This window comes from Coregonus clupeaformis, chromosome 10 (genome assembly GCF_020615455.1).
Source record: "Coregonus clupeaformis isolate EN_2021a chromosome 10, ASM2061545v1, whole genome shotgun sequence".
Taxonomy (NCBI): Eukaryota; Metazoa; Chordata; class Actinopteri; order Salmoniformes; family Salmonidae; genus Coregonus; species Coregonus clupeaformis.
The window spans coordinates 485,496-500,000 of NC_059201.1; the positions used below are offsets into that span (position 1 = coordinate 485,496).

The 14,505-nt window shown below is 44.6% G+C and overlaps 2 protein-coding genes across 10 annotated transcripts in view; one reads left to right on the top strand and one right to left on the bottom strand.

Moving 5' to 3' along the window:
- Positions 1-9,319, bottom strand: part of LOC121563221 (calcium uptake protein 3, mitochondrial-like) — a 38,728-nt gene extending 29,409 nt beyond the window's left edge. For all 9 annotated transcript variants that reach the window (XM_045222797.1, XM_045222800.1, XM_045222796.1 and 6 more), the window contains exons 1-4: positions 9,040-9,319; positions 6,800-6,947; positions 5,289-5,320; positions 3,932-4,010 (exon numbers count right to left, since the gene is read on the bottom strand). In XM_045222797.1, coding sequence (XP_045078732.1) covers positions 3,932-4,010; positions 5,289-5,320; positions 6,800-6,947; positions 9,040-9,306 — 526 coding nt within the window. In that variant the 5' untranslated portion in view covers positions 9,307-9,319. The remainder of the gene's footprint in view (positions 1-3,931; positions 4,011-5,288; positions 5,321-6,799; positions 6,948-9,039) is intronic.
- A 2,123-nt stretch (positions 9,320-11,442) lies between these two features.
- fgf20a (fibroblast growth factor 20a) overlaps positions 11,443-14,505 on the top strand; it is a 3,282-nt gene continuing 219 nt past the window's right edge. Inside the window, exons 1-3 of the mRNA XM_041875197.2 lie at positions 11,443-12,419; positions 12,950-13,053; positions 13,507-14,505. The exon at positions 13,507-14,505 is cut by the window's right edge and continues 219 nt beyond it. Coding sequence (XP_041731131.1) covers positions 12,143-12,419; positions 12,950-13,053; positions 13,507-13,752 — 627 coding nt within the window. The 5' untranslated portion in view covers positions 11,443-12,142 and the 3' untranslated portion in view covers positions 13,753-14,505. The remainder of the gene's footprint in view (positions 12,420-12,949; positions 13,054-13,506) is intronic.

The following is a 14,505-nucleotide window of genomic DNA, read 5'->3' on the forward strand; positions in this document are numbered from 1 at the left end:
TGGTACAGTATGTGTCCTCTCTCTCTCTGTGGTACAGTATGTGTCTCTCTCTCTCTCTGTGGTACAGTATGTGTCTCTCTCTCTCTGTGGTACAGTATGTGTCTCTCTCTCTCTGTGGTACAGTATGTGTCTCTCTCTCTCTCTGTGGTACAGTATGTGTCTCTCTCTCTCTGTGGTACAGTATGTGTCTCTCTCTCTCTGTGGTACAGTATGTGTCTCTCTCTGTGGTACAGTATGTGTCTCTCTCTCTCTGTGGTACAGTATGTGTCTCTCTCTCTCTGTGGTACAGTATGTGTCTCTCTCTCTCTGTGGTACAGTATGTGTCTCTCTCTCTCTGTGGTACAGTATGTGTCTCTCTCTCTCTCTGTGGTACAGTATGTGTCTCTCTCTCTGTGGTACAGTATGTGTCTCTCTCTCTCTGTGGTACAGTATGTGTCTCTCTCTCTCTCTGTGGTACAGTATGTGTCTCTCTCTCTCTGTGGTACAGTATGTGTCTCTCTCTCTCTGTGGTACAGTATGTGTCTCTCTCTCTCTGTGGTACAGTATGTGTCTCTCTCTCTCTGTGGTACAGTATGTGTCTCTCTCTCTCTGTGGTACAGTATGTGTCTCTCTCTCTCTGTGGTACAGTATGTGTCTCTCTCTCTGTGGTACAGTATGTGTCTCTCTCTCTCTGTGGTACAGTATGTGTCTCTCTCTCTCTGTGGTACAGTATGTGTCTCTCTCTCTCTGTGGTACAGTATGTGTCTCTCTCTCTCTGTGGTACAGTATGTGTCTCTCTCTCTGTGGTACAGTATGTGTCTTCTCTCTCTCTGTGGTACAGTATGTCTCTCTCTCTCTGTGGTACAGTATGTGTCTCTCTCTCTCTGTGGTACAGTATGTGTCTCTCTCTCTCTGTGGTACAGTATGTGTCTCTCTCTCTGTGGTACAGTATGTGTCTCTCTCTCTCTGTGGTACAGTATGTGTCTCTCTCTCTCTGTGGTACAGTATGTGTCTCTCTCTCTCTGTGGTACAGTATGTGTCTCTCTCTGTGGTACAGTATGTGTCTCTCTCTCTCTGTGGTACAGTATGTGTCTCTCTCTCTCTCTGTGGTACAGTATGTGTCTCTCTCTGTGGTACAGTATGTGTCTCTCTCTCTCTCTGTGGTACAGTATGTGTCTCTCTCTCTCTGTGGTACAGTATGTGTCTCTCTCTCTCTGTGGTACAGTATGTGTCTCTCTCTCTCTGTGGTACAGTATGTGTCTCTCTCTCTCTGTGGTACAGTAAATGTCTTATTAATTTATGACTCATTTTCATTGTTGAAATGTTTATGTTGGAGACGATGGATGGAGGACAGAAGGCTTTGCTGTCGGAAGAGAGCTGCTGCATGTTGTTGGAGGAATGGAGGAGAGGGTGAAGAGAAGGAAAGAGAGGAGGAGATGAGGAGAAGAGAGGGGAGGGAGGGAAAGACAGAGGAGAAGAGAAGAGAGGGGAGGGGAACAAAAATCTGATCAAATGTTATTTGCCACATGCGCCGAATACAACATGTGTAGACCTTACAGTGAAATGCTTACTTACAAGCCCTTAACCAACAATGCAGTTTTAAGAAAAATATGTGTTAAGCAAAAAATAGATCAGTAAATTTTTTTAATTAAAAGTAATTAAAGAGGGAAATCAAAGGAGAGGAGAGAAAGGAGTACGAAAACAGAGAAGAGGAGAGATGAAGAAAGAGAGGGAGAGGGCAACAGAAGAGCGACAAGGAAAGGAGGAGAGGGAACTGAGGGGAGAGGTGGAGAAGAGAGGAGGATGAGGAGAGAGGAAAGTATAGGATGAGAGGATGGCATGGGAGGAGCAGAGAGAGTGGTTCTATTTTTAGGGTTTACCAGGGCGACCGTAAGGTGACCACAGGGGGGGACCGTGTGGCACCGGCATCGGCTTAGAGGAACCACACTGTGACCAGAGCCTTTACACCTAGACACACCGCAACACTGTCACTGTCATTTAGCCTGTAGCATTATGACATCATGGAGCACTGTCACTGTCATTTAGCCTGTAGCATTATGGCATCATGGAGCACTGTCACTGTCATACAGCCTGCAGCATTATGACATCATGGAGCACTGTCACTGTCATACAGCCTGCAGCATTATGACATCATGGAGCACTGTCACTGTCATACAGCCTGGAGCTAAAGCATCATACATCAACACTTTTCATATAGCCAACAGCCCAACACTGTCACTGTCATACAGCCCGGACTAGATAAACCAAGACGAACTGCACCACTTTCACTGGTCTGTAGCTATGACTGGACAGTAGCTATGACTGGTCTGTAGCTATGACAGGACTGTAGCTATGACAGGACTGTAGCTATGACTGGACTGTAGCTACGACAGGACTGTAGCTATGACTGGTCTGTAGCTATGACTGGACTGTAGCTATGACTGGACTGTAGCTATGACAGGACTGTAGCTATGACTGGTCTGTAGCTACGACAGGACTGTAGCTATGACTGGACTGTAGCTATGACTGGACTGTAGCTACGACAGGACTGTAGCTATGACTGGACTGTAGCTACGACAGGACTGTAGCTATGACTGGTCTGTAGCTATGACTGGTCTGTAGCTATGACTGGACTGTAGCTATGACAGGACTGTAGCTATGACTGGTCTGTAGCTATGACTGGACTGTAGCTATGACAGGACTGTAGCTATGACTGGACTGTAGCTATGACTGGACTGTAGACATGACTGGACTGTAGCTACGACAGGACTGTAGCTATGACTGGTCTGTAGCTATGACTGGACTGTAGCTATGACAGGACTGTAGCTATGACTGGTCTGTAGCTATGACTGGACTGTAGCTATGACAGGACTGTAGCTATGACTGGTCTGTAGCTATGACTGGTCTGTAGCTACGACTGGACTGTAGCTATGACAGGACTGTAGCTATGACTGGACTGTAGCTATGACAGGACTGGAGCTACGACTGGACTGTAGCTACGACAGGACTGTAGCTACGACAGGACTGTAGCTATGACAGGACTGTAGCTACGACAGGACTGTAGCTATGACAGGACTGTAGCTATGACTGGTCTGTAGCTATGACTGGACTGTAGCTATGACAGGACTGGAGCTATGACTGGACTGTAGCTACGACAGGACTGTAGCTATGACAGGACTGTAGCTATGACAGGACTGGAGCTATGACAGGACTGTAGCTACGACAGGACTGTAGCTATGACAGGACTGTAGCTATGACAGGACTGGAGCTATGACAGGACTGTAGCTATGACAGGACTGTAGCTGCGACAGGACTGGACTGTTGGCTATGACTGGTCTGGTAGCTACGACTGGACTTATGACAGGACTGGAGGCTAGCTAGTCAGGACTGTAGCTATGACAGGACTGTAGCTATGACTGGACTGTAGCTACGACAGGACTGTAGCTATGACTGGACTGTAGCTATGACAGGACTGTAGCTATGACTGGACTGTAGCTACGACTGGACTGTAGCTATGACTGGACTGTAGCTACGACAGGACTGTAGCTATGACAGGACTGTAGCTATACGACTGTAGCTACTGACAGGAGAAGGACTGTAGCTATACGACAGGACTGTAGCTATGACAGGACTGTAGCTATGACAGGACTGTAGCTATGACTGGACTGTAGCTATGACTGGACTGTACATGACTTTCCATGACTTTAACTATATGAAATCGCTTACTCTCTCAGATAACATGCTAATCAGTGTATGTGTGTGTGTGTGTGTGTGTGTGTGTGTGTGTGTGTGTGTGTGTGTGTGTGTGTGTGTGTGTGTGTACGTGTGTGTACTAGCTCAAGGTGACTTTGCCATATGGAAGTGTGTGAAGTCAGTCAGTCACACACACACGCAAAAATACACACACACACAATCCATTGCGAGGTACACAGAACGTTCCTTTAGTCCCTACCTCGTTCCCGTAGGTTCCGGAACAGTTTGGACGTTCCCTGCCACACCGCTGGAGTATCTACCAAGATCTTCTGCAGTTCCTGGTGTCAACAGAGACAACGCTATGAGTCTTCACAGACACACAACCTCTCCATGGCCAAGTCCAAAATGACACCATATTCCCTACATAGTTTACTACTTTGGACCAAAGCCCTATGGGCCCTGATCAAAAGTAGTGCACTATATAGGGAAAAGGGTATATAGGGAAGAGGGAATTGGGTGTCATTTGGGATGCAGCCCATGAGTCATGACTTTAACCTTTAGAAGAGTCACTGTCTGACTAGAACATCTAAACATGCTATGCTGTTGCTGCATGTTAGGAACAGATGTAGGATCTTAATTTGATCACCCTGTCGCAGGAGAACTTTCCTGAAATGCAGGAAATGTAAAACTTGTAGTGTTTTTGAGGTTTAAAAAGGCTTCTGAAGTTTGTAATTTCCACACAGAAATTTCAGATTAGAATTTCCCTTACGAAAAATGTATCAATCCCAACAAAAATGTCCATTAATTATAATCCACATAATAATTCACATTTCCTGTTACTGCAGATTTTCCTGCTGTACCAAACTGGCTCAAATTAAGATCCTCCCTCTGTAGTAGCGTGTTTACGACAGTACGCTTCCAAGTCAATTGCTGCTGCAATACTATGGCAGTGGGGCAGCAGGTAGCCTAGCGGTTAAGAGCGTTGGGCCAGTAACCCAAAGGTCGCTGGTTTGAATCCCCGAGCCGACTAGGTGAAACATTTGTCGATGTGCCCTTGAGCAAGGCACTTAAACGTAATTGCTCCTGTAAGTCGCTCTGGATAAGAGTGTCTGCTGAGTGACTAAAATGTAAAGTGTCTATAAGTGCAGCGAATAGGGAAGATGACTATACTGTGTACGTACGGTATTACAGCTAACTGCACAACTAATCATCACTAGCCCTGCCTAAAACATTCCATATCAATATGTTCTGAATATACAGTTTATCATCACTAGCCCTGCCTAAAACATTCCATATCAATATGTTCTGAATATACAGTTTATCATCACTAGCCCTGCCTAAAACATTCCATATCAATATGTTCTGAATATACAGTTTATCATCACTAGCCCTGCCTAAAACATTCCATATCAATATGTTCTGAATATACAGTTTATCATCACTAGCCCTGCCTAAAACATTCCATATCAATATGTTCTGAATATACAGTTTATCATCACTAGCCCTGCCTAAAACATTCCATGTGAATATACAGTTTATTACATATACAGTATAGGCAGGAACAGGAGTTTTATAGCATAGCTCTTAATCAACAAAAATACTAACTGTTCTCAGACCTGTTTAGTGAGGGACCTCCACGGCTTCTTGTCTGGAGGAAAGAGGGAGAGAGAGAAAGAGAGAGAGAGAGAGAGATGGAGATAGAGAGAGAAAGTGTGTGTGTGTGTGAGAGAGAGAGAGAGAGAGAGAGAGAGAGAGAGAGAGAGAGAGAGAGAGAGAGAGAGAGAGAGAGAGAGAGAGAGTATAACAGTGTGTGGGTGGGCTGGATCAGATAACATCAGTATGAGGGGCTCCGTAGTCATAATAATCCATCCATACACTGTCACCATAGACCTATTACAATGCCATAAAGTGCCCTGTGCTTAGCTTTGTACTGTAGCACTGTGTCTGTCTGGGGCAATGTTCTAAAAGTGCAGATTTGTTTTGGCCTTTATAAAGGGGTGGTATAATTCAACCTCAAAGGATGCATTAGATGGCCTATGACACACACACACACACACATACCCTTTAAAAGCCCCATCTATCCCATTCTCAGTCTGGAGTCTGGCCTGTGTGCTGTGCGACGGGGGGAATTCTCCTCAGACTAACATTAACCATCAGACTAAACAATGTTACACACGCCCGTATCTTCTGAGGTCCACCGGCTACGAGCTATCTGTTAAGAAACCTCCCAAAACAGAGGCATTAGACTGGCAGAAGGAGAAAAGAAACCACGGGCCATTCACACTGAGATCCTCACTGGGCTGTGAGTGTCTTCTCTCTCTCTCATAGCAACCAGTGCTATGTAGCGCTGCCGAGTCGGGCTAGCTGGCTTATACAGGGAGTTAGTGGTGTGTGTGTGTGTGTGTGTGTGTGTGTGTGTGTGTGTGTGTGTGTGTGTGTGTGTGTGTGTGTGTGTGTGTGTGTGTGTGTGTGTGTGTGTGGAGTCAGAGTAGTACATGTTAATGACATTGAACTTCAAATCTCTGAAAGGGCTCTCTGGATTTAAATGTCAGCTTTCTAGGGTTTGTGGAAATTCATTCAACTCTCAATCTGCTTCTTTGTCAGGATGATTATATGATTATATTCAATGGGGGTTTATTAATAGAAAACTGAACATTTGTATTTTTGTACTGAATTTGTTGGCAAATAAATAATTTAAGGCCCATATCCACAAAGCATCTTAAAATAGGACTGCTGATCTGGGATCAGTTAGCCTTTTAGATCATAATGAATAAGATTATATGGACAGAGGGGAACACATCTTAGATCAGCACTCCTACTCTGAGATACTTTGTGGATATGGGCCCTGCTCTCTATAAGCAGCTCTATTTAAGCCATGCAGAACATTATAGCTGACAAAACATAACAGATAAAAAGTAATTTCCCTTAACGAGGCGGTGGGGGATAGATATGAACTGCATAGAGTGAGTGAAACTATTATTTTCTAATGGGCACCATTTTGGATCTGGAAGGTTGCTAAAATATATTCCAGGTTAGAAATAATCATGGAACTTTTGGAGCCAAGATGGAGGGTCGGTTTCCCAAGATTGCATCATAAATATGGTAACTGTGTCCTAGTAGTACATACTTCGGGGCTCGCTCATGGTGACGGACTCGATGAAGTTCTGCGGAGTCATGTAAAGCTGTCCCTCATATTCCACTGAGCTGAACAGACGGAAGCGCTGCTCGTGGGACGACATGTACACGTCCCCTTCCTCAAAGTCAAATGGCTGTGCCTGGCAACACACAAACAAACAAACAAACTGGTTGGTTTTGCTTAGGGACATTTTCAATGCAATGCATTGTGGACTTGAGCATTTTGACACCGTACTGTAATATCTTTCCTCCTGGGCCTAAGGGTGAAGAAATAAAAACAAGCCTTTCTTTCTCAACGATTCTCTCTCTCTCTCTTCCTGTCTCTCTCTCCCTCCTTCTCTATCAGAGCTGTAACAGAGAAATCAAATATCACCCTCCACCTGGCAAACCGCCCTCCAATCAATACTCTAACCAGTAGCCAGAAGCACACAGCTCCTCTAGAAAGACAATATTGATACTACTCCTCTCACTGTCTCTCGGAGATGCCAGCTAAACCCCTTTCTCTACTACCCTATCCCTCTTCCTTTCTCTCTTGCACCCTCTCTCCTTTTCTCCATCCTTCTATCAGCGCTGTAATAGAGAAAATCAACTATCACAATCTACTTGGCGAGACCAAGCCATCCTACAATCAATGGGCTACTAGGGAGAAAGTCTCAACAACAGCCTTGCTGTTGAACAGAATAGTAGCTCTTCTAGAGAGACAATACTGCTCACACCCGGTCTTCTTGAAGATGCCAGCTGAACCACTACCGTGTCCTTGCTTTGAATGTATTCTTAGCGGCATCTTTATGTGGATCTCTCTGTCTATAATTAGATCCACCTCTGGTTCTTTCACACAAGGCATTGAGGGAAAGACAGCTTGCCTGATTAAAATACAGCTAAGTGCCACTGCGCAAAATAACAAACCGACTTCTTGGGTTGTAATTAGAAATGGGTATAAATATAGGACTAACTCTGCCGTGCCTGACGGGAGGAAACGACGCACAGAGGTTTTCTGCTTTCCGCTAGAGCCCAATTTGCATACAGATTCATTCATAAAGCTTTCATGAGGAGATTGTGTTAAGCAATTTTTTTTTACAAAGGCATTAATTGAATGGAGAGAAATGGAAGGAAATTTCCCCAGAGAAGAGTAGAAGAAGAAGTCACTTCCTGGTTTGACCCCCCAGCCCTCTAACTCTGATTGATGTACAAATAACTTAATCCGCTACTACATTTGCTTTAAAATCTTCAAACTTTCAATTCTAGCATATTCCTGATAAATGAATAAACACGTCCATGATTCAAACCATTCCATCACACTGTGTCATGCATTTCTAGCAGTAAATGTCAATGTCTCCAATGGGAATTTACCCCAATTTACCCGTCAGTGCCTTGTCAAACAGAATCAGGCCTACACAGAAATCAGTAAAAGGCATATGTCTGTAGCCTAAGATGCATGTTTAAGTAATCAAATAAAAGTTAAGAGAATTCAATCAAAAGCTCTTCGAACTGCAATATAAAATGTTGTTTTGAGTACAAGCCAAGCATGCCTGCCCATATAAGGGAATGTAAAAAAATATCCTAACAGAGTCATCCAGACCGTGACAACAAAAATATGATCTCCTGACAAAAGTGGAGATGATTTGAAATTATTGGTTGTTTACATGTATTTTCCATTACCAATTAAGTTGGCCATGGGATAAGAAATAAAGAGCATTTGTTTATAATACAATTCAGAAAGAAATCCAATTGTATTATTTTGTTAGGAAGTGTAAGAACAGTCGTTGGGCAGTGAAGCCTCCTTTGCGGTAACTACCTCAAAGGGGCGCGCGCGTGTCATTTCAGCACTGTCTCGAGCGGAGAGCGCCCTTCCTTCTTCAGTGTGCCTCGTTATCATCTCTTGAAATAATGTGCCAAATGTTTCCGTTGTTCAGTCGAGAAATGACCCAATTTATCCACTCAGGGAAAATGTAACTAGTAGCCTACTAGGCTAGTCATGAGTCTGTGGTTTCCAAATTAAATTTAAAAGGAAGAACATAATCCTAAAACACTTTGAAATAGGCGCTGCGCTCCTCGGATTCTCTGACCACTCTCACTCACTCAGGCTATAACACATTCATGACAGAATGCCTTTGACAGCGAGTTTATATTCTGTAAACATACGAATACTTTTCGGGGACAAGAGTACTCGCTGCGTGGCATTTTTCATAGACTATCTTGTCATAGCACATAGCGTGAAATAGTGGCCTATACCTTTTGCTGTGCTGCTACAGCGGAAAGGGAAGGGAGCAGGTCGCGGCCACTGAAGCTATATCCCATCCTCTTCCTGCATCTTTGACTGTACATGTCGTTGTAAAAATAAAATGCCACCGCTCCCCCGGTTGCGAGACACATCCCAACAGCGAGGCATCTCCGTGTCCTCCCTCCGGTAGTCGTCTGAGCGCCGAGGAGCTCGTTTCTCGGAGCGGACCAGACATTTAACCTGTTTACGATTGAAGCCAGTCTGCGAAAAGCGGCCATTGTTGTTGCTATGATGAGAGTATTGCAGGAGAAACGTATTCTCACTCCTCGCGAGATGTGGATCATATTCTCACTCCGCTTCACCCGAGTTTTGGATGCTGCGGCTCTGACCGAAGTCCGGCTTTGAACCAGCATCCAAGACAGATGGATTTGATGCTCCAATGGGTTTGGGACAGCATAAGGCGCTTATTTCTGAATCTAGGTGAATTATATACATAGTTGTGTTACTATTCTAATTAGAAGCCAATATTTTTCCATTCAGGAGAATCAGTACCTATGCAAATTTTGACAAGCCCTATTCAAACACGAATGACTGCAAATAAAACATCATGTAGGCTAGTAATAAGTCACTTGTTTAACAATGTCCACGTTTCTCTGTTGGCTATTATATGGTCCCGAGTGTTGGGGCAATGTTTTAAGAAAAGTTGTACTTTTTGTAGAAAATGTACTTTATTGCAAATCATGATCATGTTGTTTCATCATGATGTTACACAAGAACTTCTTACAGCTGGATCAAGGCAGTTTCGAAGTAAGACAGATATTAAGAGAACAAAGATTGCTGCATTTGACTTACTACATAGGCTATAGCCTAATGCTTTATATATCAACGTTAAGCCGATGGGTTGTTCAAGTTGCCTTTGATGCCTACCACCTGGTCATGCAAAGGCCTGTGTGGTTTTCTCCCCACTCCCATGTACAATAAAAAAAAAAAACAGATCAAACAACACTGCATTTACTCTGCACGGAGCTCCACAATGTGCAGTGGGGAGATCTTTCAATGTGACCCTGGAAACAATTCATCTAATGCCAATGTCATCACGAAATGTGGCATGTAATTGACGTCTTCATTGTGGCGCATCGATCCGCGCGCGCATATGGATTGATCGCTTCTGCGCCGCGCGCATCGATTTTGTTTCAAGGTATTTTTTGGGAAATCATAAATACTAATGAGCCCTGGGAAGCCAACAGGGAGAGAAAGGTCCCCGGAGAGAGATCCTGATGAATCACCTATGTGAGGAAATGGTCACTAGGTCATTTGCAACCAGTCGATTCCCATGGCCAGGCAGATGCAATGCATGCGCTGCTGCCTTGTACCCTATCAGTTAGACTCAGGTCATTGGCTGCCTCCCCTGTACCCTATTATCCCATGCCAGAATCAATTCAATGCAATACATGTTAGGGCATAGGCCTATACACTGGAGGCTATCTGTAAATGTAGGATCGCTAATATGGGCAAAGTGGCTTGAACTATTTCATGCGCTGGTAGGCTACCATATTGTCCCATGCCCAACATCAGTCCAATACAACAGTCTACATAGGGATAGTGTAATTCACTGCATACACAACAGGCTATTTGTAAACGTTTATAATATAGGCAAAGGGGCTTGAACTATTGGGTTGTTTTTCTGGGGGAACTCTCGGTGACGGTGGCAAGTAGCCAGGCCTATCTGGGTATTTTGAAGCTCTAGGTTCAAACAGGTTTCTATCTTCCAAGTTCCCCCTGACTGTTGTTGGTCCCCTTACAAGATCTCTCAACTTTGATCGCTCTGGTCTTTGATTCCTAGCCTCTTTAAGACCACAATTAAGAAGAGCGTGTTCAAAGAGGCCAGGAGATCAGTGGAGGATTTACAGTCAAGTGATGCCGTTTGCACAGATGTGCGGCGGGTTATTAGGGTCTGTTTCTAAACGCGCCGTGGAACAGCCACTGGATTACATAAAACAAGTGCGGCAATAAATCAACATCTGTGCGCGAAAATGACGCGAAAGAAGGGGAAGTTTTTCTCTCACCCCCAGCAGCAAATGACTGCACCTGAGTCACTCGAGCCGTAGGGTTATAAAGCGTTTAGGATGATAGTAATTATCTACTATATGGACACGTGCTCGCACGCACGCAAACACACACACAATTGAAACACAAACACACACCCCCTTAATACACACTGCTGCAGGGTATTTATTTACGGAGAACATATAACACTCCTGACACTCAGGCAGTTCTCAACTCAAAACATCCCCGACTCTTGTTCTGTTTTCCCCTCCCTCCCATCCATTGCATCTCCACCTGCCATACGTCTTTGACACACACACACACCCCTCTTCACTGGCTGCACTCGCCTAGTGCACCAAACCATTTGGAGCCAGCCAGGAAAGCCGTAGTGTTCTGTAGGTAGGCTACTGCGCATTCCCCTGCGACACCATAGAGAAAACAACCTTGATTCACACGGCGTTTTATTAAAGGATCAACTCTCATTGACTTTTGACTTTTTCACTGTTTTCCTTTCTAATCGCTTACAGTACTTTTCATAATCCATCTATGGGACGATGATAATCGGGCGATGCAGATTAAACTGAACATCAAAGGTGTGAGTACAGTCAAGGATCAAGGAGTTATGTTTCAAAAAGAAATCTATAAAGCGCAAAATTAGCATACGGCAAGCCGGAATTTACATACGGAATATATTTAAAGTGGCGCTCCTCTCAAGCTCGCACTCTTCATTTGTAGCACGCAGTGAGCACGAGCTGAGCACTCACCCTGTAACCGCATCAACGACTGAGACGCGAGGAAAACCCGAACGAACTGAGCAAAGGGGAGTAGCCCGAGGTCGAGAGAGGAGAGCATGTGCTGAGCTGAGGATAAACGGATAATATGCGGATGTAAATAAAACGCGCACTTGCAAGAGAGAGAAAAAACGCATTTGGTGACTGCGCAAAAACACACATTCACTCAGGAGGATCCCTCTTTCAGGAGCACAGCACGTTAACTTTTCTACCCCGTTCAAGGCGGCTGGTTGTGAAGCTTGCGGGGCGGTTGTTTCTGGTTTCAATCGTTTTTGTAATGGGGGCAGTGGGCGAGGTGGGTACCTTTTCCTTGCACGGCCTGGATAGCTTCGGACACGGATCGCATTTTGTCCTGACGCCCGCGGGGGACACCACCGGACTGATGAGCGAGCACCTGGTGTCCGCCGAGAGGTTGTCGCGGAGCACGCCGTCTGATCTGACGCATCTGAAGGGGATTCTACGGAGGAGGCAGCTGTACTGCAGGACCGGTTTCCACCTCGAGATCCTGCCCGATGGCACAGTGCAAGGCACCAGGAAAGACCACAGCAGATTTGGTAAGGCATCAGAAAATATTTCGGCGCAACAATGCAGTTATTATACAGTTATGGCAGTAGTATAAGGACTATAATTATCATTGTTATTCTTAGTATTATGAATATGATTATAAATAGACTAATTATATTTATATTATGAACATTATATTGTTATGATTATGAACACATCTACCTATTGCATCCTGTCTAATCTATAATGTGTGCATGTGTTTTTGTACCATAGTTACTATTCCAGACACCACATAATACATAATGTTCGCACATATTGCAACACAACTCATTTCCTCAATGGAGATTAGATTGGCAGAATTTCTTTACCTTTCCTGACTGACCTTCTTATCAGCAAGATAGCAAATAAAACCTACCGATAACAGCTTCCATTATAGACATAAGAGTATGAATTCAGTATTAAGCATTTAATGATATATCCTTCAATGACTGGCTGAACTCATGACCTTATGACTTGTGACATTTCCTAACTCATAATATCTGATGTTAATCTAATGGTGTCCTGCTGGTTTGATTTGCAGGTATTTTGGAGTTCATCAGCTTGGCTGTGGGGATGGTGAGCATCCGTGGGGTGGACAGTGGATTATACCTGGGCATGAACAGCAAGGGAGACCTCTATGGCTCTGTAAGTATATACATTAGCATATATATATATATATATATATATATATATATATATATATATATATAGCCTACATGCTGCCTACATATACCCTTCATAATGCCTACATAGACTGATATACTGTATGCTACATGTGATATGTCTTGTATTCAGTGCTGCTTCTCCATTCTCATGGGCATCTCTGTGTAGGAGGTGATAACAGAGGTTACTATTCAGCATCATCTGAAAGAGAGAATTCCTCTGCCTCCTCTATTGTCGTGTTAATCAGGGAGCGTGATAAGATATGACCAACCAGCAGGTGGCACACATTTTGTTCTGCAAGGAAATGTCTATGTGCGTGTGAGCATTGACACTGAGATGACACTGCTCTGTTGTGTAAGATTTCACTAATCACCTCTCTCTCCTTCTCTCTCTCTCTCTCTCTCTCCCTCTCTCTCTCTCTCTCTCTCTCTCTAGGAGAAGCTGACAGCCGAGTGTGTCTTCCGGGAGCAGTTTGAGGAGAACTGGTACAACACGTACTCATCCAACCTCTACAGACACGGTGACCGGGGAGCGCACTACTTCGTGGCACTCAACAAGGACGGCACGTCCAGGGACGGCACCCGCTCCCGGCGACACCAGCGCTTCACCCACTTCCTGCCCAGGCCCGTGGATCCCGACCGGGTACCCGAACTCTACAAAGAGGTCCTGGGCCACAGCTGAGACCCGGTGGGAGTGTGTCGGTCCCTGCGTCGCTACTTACCCAGCACACTGCAACGTGACTCTCAGCACTCTCCTATGAAGGGTCTGCATATCTTCGGTCTCCCTATGGCTTCCTATGGAAACAAAATGGAGGACAGGTCACTTGGGGGCTGTGGGATGGATAGCAAAGATGTGTGGAGCCAGGCCTTGGGGTCTGGGGTCCGCAACAACCCTCCGTCCCCCAAAATGGGTCAAGGCCGTTGCAACCCCAGGAGAAAGGCGTACAGGTGTTTAATAGGGGCTTTTTGGTCAGGGGGCAGGCCCGGTGGCCATCTTTGTTTTGGGCGTCGTGTTGTAAGGTGAAAGGATCACCTCCAGAGCTGCTGATGTCATCTTTCCGGATGGTTCTTCTTCACCACCCCCTGAGTGGCTTTTGAGATTCTGATTGGTCAATCTGACTGTAGTGAAATGGGAGTAGGAGAAGAAGAGTGGATGGTCCTCCAGCGGAGTGTAGACTTTGTGCTCTTCTGTGGTACCCCAAGGTGGACTGTTTTGACGAAACACTCTAGAAGACTTGTGAAGGAATTCTGTTCTCTACCTTTTGTTACTGCATTCTATTCCCTGACGCGAGCATGGACGAGAAAAAAAAAAGACTTACAAAAAAGAACCTTAACCTGTTTCTGTTTTTTTATTTATGCATTTTTCTGGGACATATATTTATTTTATATATTTATTTATTTTAAGAATATATTTTTTACAGGTATACATAAGATA